Source organism: Erinaceus europaeus, chromosome 2, assembly GCF_950295315.1.
Source record: "Erinaceus europaeus chromosome 2, mEriEur2.1, whole genome shotgun sequence".
NCBI classification, from domain to species: domain Eukaryota; kingdom Metazoa; phylum Chordata; class Mammalia; order Eulipotyphla; family Erinaceidae; genus Erinaceus; species Erinaceus europaeus.
This window is the reverse complement of record NC_080163.1, coordinates 186,527,687-186,544,545: the sequence shown is the minus strand read 5'-3', so window position 1 is coordinate 186,544,545 and position 16,859 is coordinate 186,527,687. Positions and strand designations below refer to the sequence as shown.

At 51.3% G+C, this 16,859-nt stretch overlaps 2 protein-coding genes across 3 annotated transcripts in view; one reads left to right on the top strand and one right to left on the bottom strand.

Moving 5' to 3' along the window:
* Nucleotides 1–1,306: 1,306 nt before the first annotated feature.
* PPP1R14A (protein phosphatase 1 regulatory inhibitor subunit 14A) lies at nucleotides 1,307–7,795 on the bottom strand. 2 transcript variants are annotated; one of them, XM_007534444.3, is made up of 4 exons: nucleotides 7,393–7,751; nucleotides 5,868–5,948; nucleotides 4,238–4,270; nucleotides 1,307–1,530 (listed from the first exon to the last, which is right to left on the bottom strand). In XM_007534444.3, exons 1-4 carry the CDS (start codon nucleotides 7,597–7,599, stop codon nucleotides 1,402–1,404), a joined length of 450 nt encoding a protein of 149 aa, XP_007534506.1. In that variant the 5' UTR covers nucleotides 7,600–7,751; the 3' UTR covers nucleotides 1,307–1,401. The 2 variants fall into 2 exon arrangements, with proteins under 2 accessions (XP_007534506.1, XP_016048607.1); XM_016193121.2 differs by lacking the exon at nucleotides 5,868–5,948 and having other exon boundaries at nucleotides 7,393–7,795.
* A 7,827-nt stretch (nucleotides 7,796–15,622) lies between these two features.
* The window catches only part of SPINT2 (serine peptidase inhibitor, Kunitz type 2), a 46,533-nt gene continuing 45,296 nt past the window's right edge, over nucleotides 15,623–16,859 (top strand). The window contains exon 1 of the mRNA XM_060185873.1: nucleotides 15,623–16,162. Coding sequence (XP_060041856.1) covers nucleotides 16,057–16,162 — 106 coding nt within the window. The 5' untranslated portion in view covers nucleotides 15,623–16,056. The remainder of the gene's footprint in view (nucleotides 16,163–16,859) is intronic.

Genomic DNA, 16,859 nt, shown 5'->3' with positions numbered 1-16,859 from the left:
AAAATAGGGAGCCAGGCAGTGGTGCACCTGGTTGAGAACACACATTACAGAACACAAGGACCCAGGTTCAAGCCCCCAGTCCCCACCTGCAGGGGGAAAGCTTCACAAGCGGTGAAGCAGGGCTGCAGGTGTCTCTCTGTCTCTCCCTCTCTATTTCCCCTTTCCTCTCAATTTCTGGCTGTCTCTATCCAATAAATAAATAAAGATTAAAAAAGAAATAGGGGCAAGGGAGATAGCATAATGGTTATGCAAACAAACTCTGATGCCTGAGGCTCCAGATCCCTAGTTCAATCAGTCCCTCCCACCATCATAAATTAGAGCTGAGCAGTATTCTGATAAAAAAACAAACAGAAAAGCTGCGTGGTAAATAGCAAAGCAGCTAAAGTGTTAGGCCCAAGAGCATGTGGTCTTGAGTTCAATCCCTGGCATTTATTGCATGTACCAGAGTGATGTTTTGGTAGTCTTATAAATATATATTATATATGTATGTATTGAGAGAGAAAGAGAGAGAGATAACCAAAGCAAAAAGAAAGGACAAGAGCAGAGCATCACTCTGGCACATGTGATTCCAAGGACTGAACTTGGGACATCATGCCTTGAAGTCTAATACCTTATCCAGGGCACCACCACAGGGGGCTGTATTATTAGCCAGAATGAAGCTCAGGCCATGCTGACTATTGGACACCCCACACTGCTTGATATCTGATCTTCCCTGAATCAGCTCCGATGTCAGTCTCTCTGCCCACAAACCCTCAGATAAGTGTGACCATTTCATTCAAATTCCTATATATCCTGCAGGAGCCCTGCCCCTATGTCACTTTCTTCAGGAAGCCCTCTTGGATTTCTCTGCCTTTTCAAGAATGAATGGCTCCCCCAGTCCCATGCCGCCACCACCCCACCCCCAAGGGTTTAGGGCCAACACACTTTGTTTGCCCTCATCCTCTTGATGCCCAACCAAGTCTTTGCCGTCTCAATGCCAAACATACCACGGGAGGCCAGTGGGCTCCCACCAGTGGGTGGCTGGTCTGTTGGGGTGTGTGCGTGGGGGGGTGTGGGGGGAGGGGTGACAGCAGGCAGGATCAGCCCTCAGGGGGGCTGCTGCTGGGCCTGTCACAGGGCAGGGGAGGTGAGGACAGGATGTGAGTCCTGGGGCTTGAGGTCAGCAGGGCCTGTTCTCATGCTCCCTGGGTGGGAGGAGGAACTGTCCATCTGTCTAGGCCAGCTGTGGCGCTGAGACGCAAGGAGTGGGGGAGATGGGGGGGGGCAATCCAGGGTAACCAGGGAGAGGAAAAACAGACAGGCGGTGTTATTGTTACAGGAACCATTAAATACAATTTATAAACAAGTCAGGACTGGGGTGCGGTGCAGGGGCGGAAGACGGTGGACACATGCCAGAGTGGGTCAGGGCGGTGCAGTCCGGGCTCGATCCTGCTGGGGGCTCAGGCTGCCCTCATCTGACGGGCTGGGATGGCGGTGCCCTGGCTGCTTGTGGAGGCCTTGAAGCTTCACCAGCAGCTCCTGGATAAAGTCCTAGGGATGGGGAGTGGGGGTGGCAGGGGGTTGCTGAGGGATAGGGAGGGGGAGGGGGATTCCCCTGCCCCTGCCCAGCCCTTCTGGTTAGTGAGAGGGGGCAGCTGGATACCTGAGGGGGGCAGAAACTGAGATGTGGAAATAAGAGGGACAGACAAAGAGAGATGGTAACAGAGAAAAAGAAAGGGAGCAGCAGGCAGGATAGATAATAGTTTTGCAAAGAGACTCTCATGCCTGAGGTTCCAAAGTCCCAGGTTCAATCCCCTGCACCACTGTAAGCCTGAGCTGAGCAGTGCTCTGGTACAAAACCAAAAAGGGAACAGCTAGAAAGTCTGCGGGGGGGGGGGGGGGGGCGGCACTGGACTGGAGTGATGCTCTGGTTCTCTCTCTCTCTCACTCTCTCTCTCATTAATATGTAAAATTGCATATATATGGAGAAAGAGAGAGAGAGAGGAAAGCACTGCTCAGCTTTGGCTTATGGTAGTGCTGGGGTTGAACCTGCAACCTCATAGCCTCAGACCTGAGTCTGTACAAGCTAGTGTGATATTTCCCTGGCCCTAAAATAAATCTTTATATATTTAAATTTTAAAAAATATTCTTTCTCTGTATTTATTTATTTTTACCAGAGTACTGCTCAACTCTAGCTGATGGTGGTGCAAGGGATTGAATTGAACCTGGGACTTCAGAGTCTCAGGCATGAGACTCTCTTTGCATAACCATTATACTATCTACCCAAGCATTTTTAATATATTTGTTTAATCGCCACCAAGGTTATTGCTGGGACTCAGTGCCACATGAGGAATCCACTGCTCCTGCTAGGCATTTTTTTTCCCTTCTCTCTCTCCTTTCTTTCTCTCTCTCTCTCTTTTTTTTTGCCTCCAGGGTTATTACTGGGGCTCAGTGCCTGCACCATAGTCCACTGCTCCCAAACGCTATTTTTTCCCTTTTGTTGCCCTTGTTGTTTTATCATTGTTGTGGTTATTATTATCGTTATTGATGTCATTGTTGTTGTATAGGACAGAGAGAAATACAGAGAGGAGGGAAGACAAAGGGAGAGAGAAAGACACCTGCAGACCTGCTTCACCACTTGTGAAGCAACCCCCCTGCAGGTGGGGAGCCGGGGGCTCAAACCGGATCCTTGTGCTGGTCTTTGTGTTTTGCAGCATGTGCGCTTAACCCTCTGTGCTACCACCTGACCCCCCCCTTTTTTTAGACAAGACAGAGAGAAATTGAGAGGGGAGAAGGAGATAGAGAGGAAGAAAGAAAGGGGCCAGGCGGTGGTGCACCTGCTTGAGCACACATGTTACAATGCACAAGGACCCAGGTTTGAGCCCCCAGTCCCCACCTACAGGGGAAAAGCTTCACAAGTGGTGAAGCAGGGCTGCAGGTGTCTCTCTCTTCCTCTCTATCTCCCCCTTCCCTCTTGATTTTTCACTGTCTCTACCCAGTAAATAAAGATTATATATATATATATATATATATATATATGTATATATATAAAGAGGGAGAAAAAGAGACATCTGCAGACCTGTTTCCCTCCTGCAGGTGGGGAGTGGGGTACTGAACCCAAATCCTTAAGCACAGGAAAGTGTGCACTCAACTGGCTGCATCAATGCCCAGCCCCCTCTCCCCAAAATAAGTCAGAAAGAAAGAGAGAAGGAGGGCGGGGGTAGATAGCCTAATGGTTATGCAAACAGACTCTCATGCCTGAGGCTCCAAAGTCCCAGGTTCAATCCCCTGCACCACCATAAGCCAGAGCTGAGCAGTGCTCTGGTTAAAAGTAAATAAATAAGGAGTCCGGCAATAGCACTTTGGGTTAAGCGCACGTGGCACAGTGCGTATGGCAAGGACTGGTGTAAAGCTCCTGGTTCGAGCCCCCAGCTCCCCACCTGCAGGGGAGTCGCTTCACAGGCGGTGAAGCAGGTCTGCAGGTGTCTGTCTTTCTCTCCCCCTCTCTGTCTTCTCTTTCCTCTCTCCATTTCTCTCTGTCCTATCCAACAACGACAATACAACAATACAAACAAGGGCAACAAAAGGGAATAAATAAATAAGAAAAGGAATAAAAAAGTAAATAAATAAAACATGTACAAAAAGAACAAAGAAAGAGAGAGAGAAAGGCAGAGGGAAAGCAGACACATAAGGAGACAAGGAGCTAGAAACTTAACAAGAGACCAAGACATAGGGACCACGGAAGAGACAAAAGGACAAAAGACAGAGACAGATATTAAGATGCTCCTCAGGCCAAGAGAGCCCCAGGCAGGTCCCCAGGGACAGAGGCCTGAGCTGACAGACACTCGTGACGTTTGTCCCTCAGGCAGCCCACAGCGGGCTAGAGAAACATGAATTTTTTTCCCTTTTAAAGCAGGGAAGGAAGTGGGAGGGGTTGGGCCACTCAGTTTCAGAGTCTGGAAGGATAGGGGCCCCCAGAGGTGGGGAAAGGAGCCCTGGGGTGGTAGTGGCAGTGCGGCGGGGGGGGGGGGGGGGGGGGGGGGGGGGGCTGGGGGGCATTGAGGCAGCAGCAGGAGACAGATGGGGGCGAGTCCCTCAGGAGGAAGTGAGGGTCCCCGTGGCAGATGGAAAGAGGCTGGAAGACAAAGGACCCTGAAGGGAAGGGCTAGGAGGGCTGGGAGGGGCAGGGGGCTCCCAGAGTCTCCCCTCCCCCCCCAGGAGCCCCTCCCCTACTGGGGTGTGGGCAAGGAAAACTCACCTCTGTGGGGTTCATGCAGGACTTCAGGAGTCCCTAGATAGCACCAGAAATGAGAGAAAATATCACAGTAAATGACCAGGACCTCCTTCCCTAGCAAGGCAGGGAGTCAGATGGAAGTCACTGCACTCTGGGAAAGAGCACCCCAGCAGCTTTGTTGGGAAACCGAGTGCATAGTTGACCCAGGAAGCTGCAGGGCAGCTGCTGGAGCACCTGACTGGCATGCAGAGTGTGCTCGGGCTTCTCTCGCTCACCCCCACCCCAAAACTAGTAGCGGTGATGCAAAACACTCTTGTGTCCAAGGCTTCAAAGTCCCAGGTTCAATCCCCAGCACCAGTATAAGCCAAAGCTGAGTAATATATAAATAAATAGGAGGAGGGAAAGGAGGGAGGGAGGGAGGGAGGGAGGGAAGAGGAGGAGAGGGAGGAGGTTGGGCTGGCAAATAGCTCACTTGGATATTGTGCTGCTCTGCCATATGTGTCACACAGGTTCAATTCCAGGCCCCATAGCATTGAAGGAAGCTTCAGGGCTGTGGTCTATTTCTGCCTCTCTATCTCTATTAAAGAGGGAGGGAGAGAGGAAATGAGGGAGAGAGAGGTAGTGCCAGCAGCCTGAGAGGTGGTTCAGTAGATAAAGCATTGAATTCTGAGGCAAGAAGTCCTAAGTTTGGTTCCTGGTATTGCATGCACCAGAGTGATGTTCTGGTTTTCTCTCTCACTCAAATGAATAAATAGGAACAGACCAGGCCCAGGTTAGGTACAGGTGGGCCAGGAGGTCAGCTGCGCTTCCTGCCTCCAGGGAAGCAAGAGGCTGTCAGAGGTTGTCTGTCACACTGCCTGGCTGGAGCTCCCAGCTCTATTCCCCCTGAACCCTGTGACTCTGGGCAAGGGTTGAAATCTCTTTGGGCCTCATTTTTCCTCCTTTGGACAACTAGTGGTGGTGAGGGGGGGTGGGGGGCAGCTAACTGGTAGAGCATGAGACGTCCAAGGCTCTGGGTTAGATCCCCAGGATGTCATGTACTCTGGCTTCTCTTTCTCATGTGAAATCAATAAATATAAATCTAGGACTAGGGAGACCGCATAATGGTTATGCAAAAAGACTTTCATCCATGAGGCACCAAAGGTCCCAAGTTCAATCCCCAGCATATCATCAGAGTGGAACAGTGCTCTGGTTAAAAAAAAAAAAAAAAAAAAGATTTCAAAAATAAATCTATAGGAGGAGCAGGAGTGGGGGAGAAGATAAGAAAAAGGAGATGTTACAATGCCCATGTCATGGAACTTGGGAAGACTTAATTGAGTTAATAAGTGTGAAACAGGGGCTGGGTAGTGGTACACCTGGTAGAGTGCACATGTTACCTGGTCAAGCCCCTGGTTCCCACCAGCAGGGGGGAAGCTTCATAAGTAGTGAAGCAGTACTGCAGGTGTCTCTCTTCCTCTCTATCTCCCCTCTCCTATAGATTTCTCTGTCTGTATCCAAGAAATAAATATTAAAAAACAATAAGTGTGAAGCAACTCTTAACAGTTCCAGGCACTAAGTAGTTCAATAAACACATCAGGCAGCACTGGTTTTCAGAAGGCCCAAGGCAAGAGTGCTGAGGGGAAGGGAATGGGGAGGCAGCCCCCCCCCCACCTACCTGAATTTTCTGACTCCTCTCCTCTTCACTCTCCAGTTCCAACAATTCGTCAATATTGACCTCATCTGGCATGTCTGCCTCCTAAATCAGGGAGGGACTGCTGTCAAGGCCCCCCCTCGCTTCCCTCTCCTGCCTTTGTCCAGGGCTCTGGAGGAGCCCTGCTGGGCCCAGGGCCCAGCTGGCGGGTTCTGGAGCAATAATGTGGCAGTCAGGGATAGCACCACCAAGGCAGGACATCTGGGTGTTGGGGGGAGGGGTGACAGATGGGTTGATGGAGGCCCAGGGGCCTGCACCAGCTCGGCTGCCTGGGCTCTTGGGTCTCCAGAAACCTGAGGCCAGCAGGGATGTCTCTCCTTGGCCCCAGTTCCCACAGTGGGAAGCAGACCTGGACAAGTCTTGGAATGCTGGATTCTGGGATTAGGAAAGGGCTGGCTCTGCCCTTTCAAGGCAAAGTCTAAACACTGGGTTCAGGGGGAGGAGAGTGGGCAGACCAGACAGAACTGGGGGTGGCCCCTTGCCCCTGGGGGACAAGAATAGAGGGTGGATCTCAGGACAGCCCCCTGAGGTCAAGGTGCAGATGGGTGGGTCCAGGGAGGTGCTGGCTGGGTTCTCCCTGAAATGAGTATGTGGGGTGAGCCAGCCCAGTGCGGAGGGTCAGAGGCAGCTGGTGACACACATGCACACACACACGCACACATGCACACACACACGCGCACATGCACACACACACGGCGGACAGAAGACAGCTGCTCTTGGGGTGCAGGGCTGCTCCTCCCCACCCGAGACCCCCAAGCCCCACTCAGAGGACAGGGATCAGCGAGGGCAGGCAGTGCCTACAAATATGATGCCCTACCGCATGTATTCTCTAGCGTGACCCAATGCCAGTGGCAGGGGCTGAGGGCATGTGGCATCGTGCGCGCGTGGCTTGCAGGGGGCCCAGGGTCCTGTGGGTATGAGGCACATGTCTCCACAACATGTAGCCCGGACATTCGCAGTGCCCACCACCCAAGGGTGTCCGTGGTAGTGGTGGGTGAGGGATCGGCTTTAACTCCTGTGCTTCCGTGGCTGTGAGCCAGGGTGCCTCGTGGAGATAATGGACGACGGCTGCTGGCATCGTGGTGGCCAAGCCACAGCCCGTCCCTGTGAACAGCTGTGACGGGGACCCTTCCCTGCCAGCAGCCGGCGCTACTGTGCTCAGGGGTGCTGCGTCATGTGTGGGTCTGTGGGTGACCCCCAGTGCGTGTCCTTGATCCCTGCGGGGCGGTGGGGTGGGATGACTGTGGCTTCACTCCCTCTGTCTCTCCACCTCTATCTCTGTGCTCTGTCTTTTCAGCCTCCAAAGTATGTCAGGCATTAAGAAGTAACCCTCTCCCCCATCCCTTTCTCCAGATGTGGCCACTGGGGCTCCCCAACGTTGTCTCCCCGCCAGCTGCACCCGGAGGTCCCCTCTGTAGCGTGCGTGTATCCCGGAGCCTCCCGAGGGCCCCGCTCGGGCGGGCGAGTCTGGGCCCCCCAGCCGCCTCACCCGGCCTTGGTACAGCTCCTCCAGGCGCCCGTCGATCCACTTCTCCACGTCCAGCCGCCGCTGCAGCTCGCGCCGGTCGTACTTGACCGTGACGCGCGCGTGCCGCTTCTGCAGACCCCCGGGGCTGTGGCTGCCCCCCGCACCCCGCGCCCGCGCGGGCCCCTGCAGCTTGCTCAGCACCCGCTTGCCCAGCCGCTGCGCTGCCATGGCTGTGCGCCTCCCCGCGCGCCCCCGGGGCCTCTTACGGACCGGGGCGGGGCCGACGGGGGCGGAGCGGGGGCTCCGGGGAGGGAGGCTTGGAAGGGGCGCCCCGCCCCACGCCGGGCCTCAGTTTCCCCGCCAGTACTGCGGTCACGGGCCAAGGGCTGGACCAGCTGGGACCCCCCCCACACACACACACACCCCATCCTGGGTGGAGCCGGTGCAGGTCCACGAGTTCCAGATGGGGTCTGGTTGTCTGGAGCTTCCCAACCAGGATACCGGAGAGGCGGGGTCCCGGAACGCGCTCTCGAAGACCCAGCTTGTCTGCACCCTCTGGCGGTTGCAAGGATCGAAGCAGGCACCTTCATTCCCTGCAAGGCAAAGTCAAATAGAGCGCACAGCGCCTTTATTCACCAAGTGCCAGGCCTATACCAGGAGCTGTCTCTAGACACTGGAGATAAACCGGGGAACTAATCAGACAAGTCTAAGTGGGCCAAGACATCCCTCAATTTACCATCCTTGAGGACCAGAGTTCGAACCCCCAGCCACTTCTTAGGAGCATCTGACAGGGGAAACTTCACAATCAATGGAGCGGTACTATGGTGATGGTGTCTCTCCTCTCTCTACTTATTTACCAGAACACTGCTCAGCTCAGGTTCTTGGCAATGCTGGAGACTGAAACTCAGGCTTGAGAGTCATTTGCATAACCATTATGCTGTCTCCCCAGCCTCTTTTTGTCTTTTAAAGTATGTAATGCCTGGGGTGGAGGGATAGCTTAATGGTTATGTAAACAGGTTGTCATTCCTGAAGCTCTGAAATCCCAGGCTCCACCTCCTACACCACTATAAACCAGAGCTGAGCAGTGCTTCGGTGATAAAATAAAATAAAATATGTATGTATTACAAATCGGAGTGGAGAAGTAGCTCACTTGGAAAGTCAGCTGCTTTGCTATCTGTTTGATCCAGGTGCAAGCTCAGCCCTCAGTCCATTGAAGGAAGCTTTGTGCTCTCTCTGCCTTTTTGTCCCTCTGTCTATCTCTCTCTTTAAACAAATTGTCCTAGAGTGATGAGTTTGTTTAAACAAACAAACAGACAAACGCATAATGCAATTCAGGAGCCAGAGAGAGAGTTCACATACTAGAATTGAGCCTGATATGACAGAGGAGGTGTCAATGCACCAGAAGAAGGTCTGATGCTATGGTCTGCCCACCCCCCACCCCCACAAACACTAAAAGAACGAAAAGGCCCCAAAGTGGTCAAATGGCAACACACACACCTCAATGAATCAATGGTATGATTCAATAATTCTTAGTATATTTATAGAGTTGCGCAACTATCACCACCAGCAACTTCATAAAATTTCAAAATCTTCCAGAAAAGAAGAAAAAAAAAAAACACATATTATTTAGCCGTCACTTCAGCTTTTTCAGTTTGTTGTTGTTGTTGTTGTTGTTGTTGTTGGATAGAGACAGAGAGGCAGAGAGAGAGTGAAAGAGACCACAGCACTAAAAGTACGGAAGCTTCCTTCAGTGCAGTAGGGGCCAGGCTCACACACGAGAAAACTCCACACTATCCAAGTGAGCTATTTCATTTAAAAATATATTTATTTATTATTGGATAGAGACAGAGAGGAACCGAGAGGGAAGGGGGCTATACAGAGTGAGACAGAGAGACACCTGCAGCTCTGCTTCAGCATTTGTGAAGCTTTCCTCCCTTCAGGTGAGGACTAGGAGTTTGAACCCGGGTCCTTGTGCACTATAATGCGTGCGTTTAACCAGATGCACCCCTGCCTGGCCCCTCCAAGTGAGCTATTTCACTGGCCCATCACTTTAATTCTTTTTTGTTTTTTAATTTTTTTATTATCTTTATTTATTGGATAGAGACAGCCGGAAATTGAGAGAGTAGGGGAGACAGAGAGGAAGAGAGACACCTGCAGCCCTGCTTCACCACTTGCAAAGCTTTCCCCCAGAAGTTGGGGCCTGGGGGCTCAAACCCGGGTCCTTGAGCACTGTAACATGTGTACTCAACAGGTCCACCACCACACGGTCACTTTAATTCTTTTTAAGTTCCAGGTCACCACGAGCCTGCTTTTTTTGGCCTGAATTTGCTTAGACTGAACAGAACATTGCTCAGCTCAGGCATAGGTGATGCTGAGGATTGAACCTGGAATCTCTGGTACCTCAGGCATGAGAGTCTGGCACACTATCACTGGCATTATCTCCCTAAACCCTTTCTTTCAATTTTTAAATAAAGACAGGGAGAAAAGGAGAGACATTTGGTGCTATTACACAATATCTGGGAGCCTCCCCTGGTGCTGTGACACTCCCATGTAGTGCCAGGTTGTATGCATAGCAAGGCACATACACTACCTAGTGAGTGAGCTATCTTCTGGTCCATATATATATATATATATATATATATATTCACTTAGTGCAGGAGACAGACAGAACTGGATCTCTACTCTGGCATATACAGCACAGGGAATCAAACTTGGGAATTCAAATATCCAACCCCTACACTGTATTGACAGACCACATTGTATTTGTTCTTTAATTAACATATGGCCTGAACTATTTCCACCTTTGACTGTTGAGAATAAAGCTACTGTGAACATTCACATACAGTGGCCCAGAAGGTGGCACAATGGGTGCTGGGCGGTGGCACAGCAGATTAAGCACACATAGCACCAAGCACAAGGACCAGCATAAGAATCCCAGTTCAAGCCCCCAGTTCCCCACCTGTAGGGAGGTTGCTTTACAAGAGGTAAAACAGGTCTGCAAGTGTCTCTCTTTCTCTCTCTCCCTATCTTCCCCTCCCCTCTCAATTTCTCTGTCCTATCCAAAAAAAAAAAAAGAGGCCCAGGAGCAATGGATTGGTAGTGCAGCCACTAAGCCCCAGCGATAACCTTGGAGGAAAAAAAAAGAAGTGGCACAGTGTGTTGGACTCTCATTCATGAGGTCCAGAGTTCAATGCCTTGCACTACGTGTGCACTACATGTGTTCTCTCTCTTGCCTACCTGCCCCCCAATTAATAAATAAGTAAAATAAACCTTTTAAAAATTTCATGTGCGGGAGTCGGGTAGTAGCACAGTGGGTTAAGCGCGTGTGGTGCAAAGCGCAAGGACCTGAGTAAGAAGCCCGGTTCAAGCCCCCGGCTCCCCACCTGCAGGGGAAGTCGCTTCACAGTCTTTCTCTCACCCTCTATGTCTTCCCTTCCTCTCTCCATTTCTCTCTGTCCTATCCAACAACGATCACATCAACAATAACTACAACAACAAAAAACAACAAGGGCAACAAATAGGAAAATAAATAATAATACAATTTAAAAAAAATTCATGTGCAAATTTGTGTGTGAATGCATGTTTTCAAGTCTCTTAGGAGTAGAATGGCTGGGTCATATGGTCACTAAGTTTAGCCTTTTGAAGAACTGCCAGACTATTTTCCAGAGTGACTAGCATTTTACATTCCCATGTGTATGAGAGTTCTGGTTTCTTCATATCCTCGCCAACACTTTTTTTTTTCTTTTTCAAAAATGTATAGCCCAGGGAGCAAGTAGGAGGCTCATCTGGTAGAGCACACACATGATCATGTATAAAGATCTGGGTTCAGACAGCTACCCACCACCACATAGGAGCACCTGCAAGGGGGTGGGGTTATGAATTGTGGACCATGATGTCTCTTCTCTCTCTGTCCCTATCTTCCATCGTCTTTCACTCTCTATCTACAGGGCTCATGGTAAGGGGCACAAATAGAGGGTGGAGCTCAGGTCAACTTCTAGGGTCAAGGTGTTGCCAGGTGGGTCCTGGGAGGTGACTGTTGGGATCTCCCATGGTGGATGTGTGGAATGAGGTAGGTGCCCAACTCTGAACAGCTGAGGGGAATTCTGTTCACTCTTGTATCATCTCAAGCATGTATTTGGTGCTCAATGATTGTCTCGAATGAACAGTTAGATGTGAGAGTGAACAGAGGAATGAATGAATGGGTAGTTCTGTGATGACTCTCCGGCTTCACCCCTCACCACATGCCACACTCCCAACAATCTTCCTGGTCAAGCCTGGGTTTGTGGGACAAGGTGGGTTGGGACATTTAGATCAGGCATTTGGAACCGTACAAGGACCAGTGTAAGGATCCCGGTTCGAGCCCCCGGATCCCCACCTGCAGGGGAGTTGCTTCACAGGTGGTGAAGCAGGTCTGCAGGTGTCTATCTTTCTCTCCCCCTCTCTGTCTTCCCCTCCTCTCTCCATTTCTCTCTGTCCTATCCAACAACAACGACATCAATAACTGCACCAGTAAAACAACAAGGGCAACAAAAAGGAGTAAATATTTCTTTAAAATCCTTAAAATATAATAAATAGACAGGCATTTGAAACCTGTGGCCTCATGTTCAGATTGTTGATATGAAGTCCCAGGACCTCACCACAAGATTAAAGATAGAGGCTGCCAAAACAAAACAAAAACTTTAAGGTGAACACCATTTGATAATGATCTAAGGCTCCTGACCTTTTATTATCCTCGATTGAGTGGGCTGAGAAGCAGGAGTGGATAAATTTCTTGCCCAAGGACTTTTGCATTTACTGTTCTAGATACTTGGGAAGATTGCCAGCCAGTGTCCCCATCCCCCCACATTAAAAACAAAAAGATTTATACCTGTATTTGTTAATTGTGAGAAACTGACAGAATGAACCAAATCATCACTACTGCAAACTAGGACTTGCATTGCTTTCCACCACTGGGTCACCACCCTGACCGCCGACCAGAAATTCATTTTTTATTTTATTTACTTTTTAAAAAATTTATTCCCTTTTGTTGTCCTTGTTGTTTCATTGTTGTAGTTATTATGGTTGTTGTTATTGATGTCGTCATTGTGGGATAGGACAGAGAGAAATGGAGAGAGATGGGGAAGACAGAGAGAGAGAAAGACACCTGCAGACCTGCCTCACCACTTATGAAGCGACTCCCTTGCAGGTGGGGAGGCGGGGCTCGAACCTGGATCCTTATGTCCATCCTTGCGCTTTGTGTCACCTGCGCTTAACCTGCTGCGCTGCCACCCGACTCCCTATTTATTTACTTTTTATCGCCACCAGGGCTTGGTGCTGGCACTACAAATCCACCTTTCCTGGTGGGCATTTTTCCCATTTATTTATTTATTTATTTTGACAGGACAGAGAGAAATTGAGAGGGGAGGGGAGATAGAGAGGGAAAATGGGGTAGATATCATAATGGTTATGCAAAAAGACTCTCAGGTTTGAAGCTCTAAAGTCCCAGGTTCAGTCTCCTGTATCATAAATCAGAGCTGAGCAGTGCTCTGGAAAAAAAAAAAAAGGGAGGGAGCATGTGGTCTAGGACATGGTGCAGTGGATAAAGCTCTGGACTCTCAAGCATGAGGTCCTGAGTTCGATCCCTGGCAGCACATGTACCATCAGAGTGATGTCTGGTTCTTTCTTTCTTTTTTTTCTTTTCTTGCTACCAGAGCACTATTCAGCTCTGGCTATGGTGGTTAATCCCTGCAGGGATTGAACCTGGGACTTTGGAGCCTCAGGCATGAATCTATTTGCATAACCACTATGCTATCTACCCTCCCCTCTATATCTGGTTCTTTCTTTCTCCTATATTTCTCATTAATAAATAAATAAAATCTTATGAGCGAGAGAGAGAGAGAGACAGGGAGAGAGAGACAGACAGACAGCCATATTTCACCACTCATGAAGCATCTCCCCTGCAGGTAGGGAGTGGGGGCTTGAACACGTCCTTGTGCATGGTAATGTGTGTGCTTAATCGGGTATGCCACCACCTGCAAACAACCTCCCCCAATCAGAACTTACCAGTTAGGGTGCATTTTGTATATATACTATACCACACACACACACACACACACACACACACACACACACACACAATTTTTCCCCACCAGGGTTATCACTGGGGTTAAATGTCTGTAGGGCTCTACCATTTCTTTTTTTTTTTTTAATATTTATTTTATTTATTTATTCCCTTTTGTTGCCCTTGTTGTTTTATTGTTGTAGTAATTATTGTCGTTGTTGGATAGGACAGAGAGAAATGGAGAGAGGAGGGGAAGACAGAGAGGAAGATAGACACCTGCAGACCTGCTTCACCGCTTGTGAAGCGACTCCCCTGCAGGTGGGGAGCCGGGGTTCGAACCGGGATCCTTATGCCGGTCCTTGTGCTTTGCGCCACCTGCGCTTAACCCGCTGCGCTACAGCCCGACTCCCTGGCTCTACCATTTCTAGTGCAACGCCCTCTGTTTTTGATAGAGGGTGAGAGACCGCAAGATAGAAAGGGGAAATGACCCAGAGAGAGACATCTGCAGCAGTACTCCACCATAGATGGTGACGAGAGGCTTCAACCTGGCTCCTTGAGGATGCATGGTAATGTGAGTGGTCTGCTGGGCGACCCACCACCTGGTACTGTATCTCGCCAGGTACTCCGCCTGCACCACACTTGCACTTGATCTACCTGTCTCTTGTGAAATAATATACATATTTATTTATTCCCTTTTGTTGCCCTTGCTGTTTTATTGTTGTAGTATAATATATATTTTTAAAATGAGTTCACAGGAGATAGATAGAAGTGTGAGTGTGGTGGGAGCTAAGCATCACTTTGGCACATGTGATGGTGGGGATCGAACTTTAGACTTGATGCCTGAAAGACCAGGTTTCTAGCCTCTGAGAGACCTCTTTAGCCACTTTACGGTTTGTTTTCAAAGCCATATCCTTATGTGGACCCTCTCCATTTTTTTTTTTTTAATTTTTTTTTTTACCAGAGCACGGCTCAGCTCTGGCTTACGGTGATGTGGGGGATTGAACCTGAGATGGATCCTCAGGCACGAGAGAGTCTGTTTGCATAACCATTATGCTATCTACCCCCGCCCTGGAGACCCTCTTCAAACTGCCAGTTCAAATGGTCTCTGTTTTTTTCTATCCCAGTCCCAAGTAATTACTTAGCAAAATTGGGTGTTTCCAACAATGCTACACACTGTTTACTCAAATGTCTGCATTATCCTCTTTGGCTAATCTCTCTCCAGTAGATGTCTGCCCCACTCCACTCCCCAAGATTTAAATTATTATTATTATTATTATTAAAATCAGAGCACCTGTACTGAACCAAAGTAAAGGACGGCGGTGGGGGCTGGGGGGAGAAGTTTAGGTCCTAGAACATGATGGTTAAGGACTTGGGGAATTAGAGTTTTATGCAGAAAACTTAGAAACTTTACACATGTACCCACTACTGTATTTACTGTGGACTATAAACCACTAATCCGACCAATTAAAAAAGAAAAGAAAAAAAGACCACAGCACTGCTTAGCTCTGGTTTATGGGGCGCTGGGAATTGAACCTGAAAACTCAAGCCAGGCCTCAGGCTTGGAAGTCGTCTTGCATAACCATTATGCTATCTCCCTGGCTTCTACCCCATACTCCCGCCTCCCTCCAGGAGGCTGCTCATATCGCCTTCTTCCAGGAAGCCTTCCCCCCAAGCTGGGTCAGATCGGCTCCGTGCTCCCCCATTATATCCTTGTATGGTGAAACTTTCGTCTCTGGACTAGGATCCCTGAAGATGGGTCCTGAGGCTCCATAGTTCACTCCTGGCCCTATCACCTTCGCCACCCATCCGGGTCACTCAGACCGTGCTGGCCTAGTCACATCCTTAACCAGCCAGTCCTAGACTTCCGTCTTCACTCGTCTGAGCTGTTCCTGCCTTGTGACGCACTTTATTTTTTATTTCTGGTTTTCCAGCGTGGCGTCGGCGAGCAGGAACTCAGTCAACGTTGAATTTAGGAAGGAATCAACCCCTTACTCTCAAAAGGCAGAAGCGAGAATGGGGGTGTGTGTACGCACACGCGCAGGCACTTCCAGCCGGAGTGTGTCTGCAGCCTTTCCTCCCACCAAGTCCATAGGTTGGAGCAGCAGGAGCCCCAGAGCTCAGGTGGCGCGCCTCCGGCAGAGCCGGGGTCCGGGGGCGTGGTCAGCGCAAGCCCCGCCCACCACGACTGGAGGGCCGAGTCCAGGTGCGTTGAGGGTGGAGGCCAGTCATTCAGGTGTCCGCTCTCTGCGCCTGCGCCCTGAGCGCAGGTGCACCCCGCCCCGCCTCTGCCTGCCACCTCCCGCAGCTGCTTTGAGACTGTCGCCTTTGGTTCCAGCGCCCCTCTATCGTTGGAAGGTGTGGCGGGTCACTAGACGGTTACCTAGTATCGCTCGGGGCAAGGGGAACCCAGGAGCGAGCGACCCTTCTTAAGTGCAGGAGGCGGAGCGTCCGCGCTCCGAAAGCTTGAGGAGGGGGGGGGCTTCCCGGAGGCCCGGGCGTGAGCGCAGGCGCGACCCCTCGCTGCGTCTCAGCCCCGCACCTGCGCCAAAGGCGGCCTAGTGCGCGTGCGCGGCGAGGGTCTTCCCGCACCTGCTCGCGAGACCCCAACGGCCCTGCGTCTCGAGGCTTCGTCCGGGCGGCTGGTCATGGCGCAGCTGTGTGGGCAGAGGCGCTGGCGGGCGCTCCTGGCCCTGCTGGCTTCGCTGCTCCTCTCCGGGGCCCAGGCGGCCGGCGCAGAACGTGGCACCCACGGTGAGCTCCTGGGAGGACTGAATGGCCGACATCCTGGGAGCGGGGCCGTGGGGGCAGGTGTGTGTGTGGGGGGGCTGGGCCGCGAGGATGGGCGGGGGAGGAAACCGGGGGGCGGCTGGCGGGGTCGGGGTCGGGGTCGGGGGCGTGCGGTGCCGCGGGGCGGGAGACCCGGCCGGAAGAGGAGGTGTGGCGGCCCCGAGGAGGCATCCTGGGCTGGGGAGGTTTCGGCGGGGCGAGGAGGAGTGGTGGCGGCCCGCGGCTGCAGGGACGGGGCGAGGGTGCTGGGTGCTGACACTGGGCGCGGGAGCACCCTGGGGCGGGGTGGGGGGCCTGGGGGGGTCCCCTGAGGGGCAGTTTCCGCCTCAGGAAGACGCCGCCACCCCCCTCCCCCAACCACCACCATTTTGGATATTGGACAAGAGCTGGCGTAGTAGAAACCTTGCAAGGTCGGTCGCATTAGAACCGCCTCCAGGAAGGAAGGGGATGCTCTGGGAGCCGGATGGAATTTATTAGCTATTAGATAGAGACTGAGGAACTGGGAAAGGAGGAGATTAGGGAGAGACAGAGAGACGCCTGCAGCCCTGCTTCATGCACCACTCATGAAGCTTTTCCCCCTGCAGGTGGGGGCCAGGGGCTTGAACCCGGGTCCTTGCAAACTCTAGTGTGTGCGCTCCAGCAGGTGCGCCATCGCCTTGCC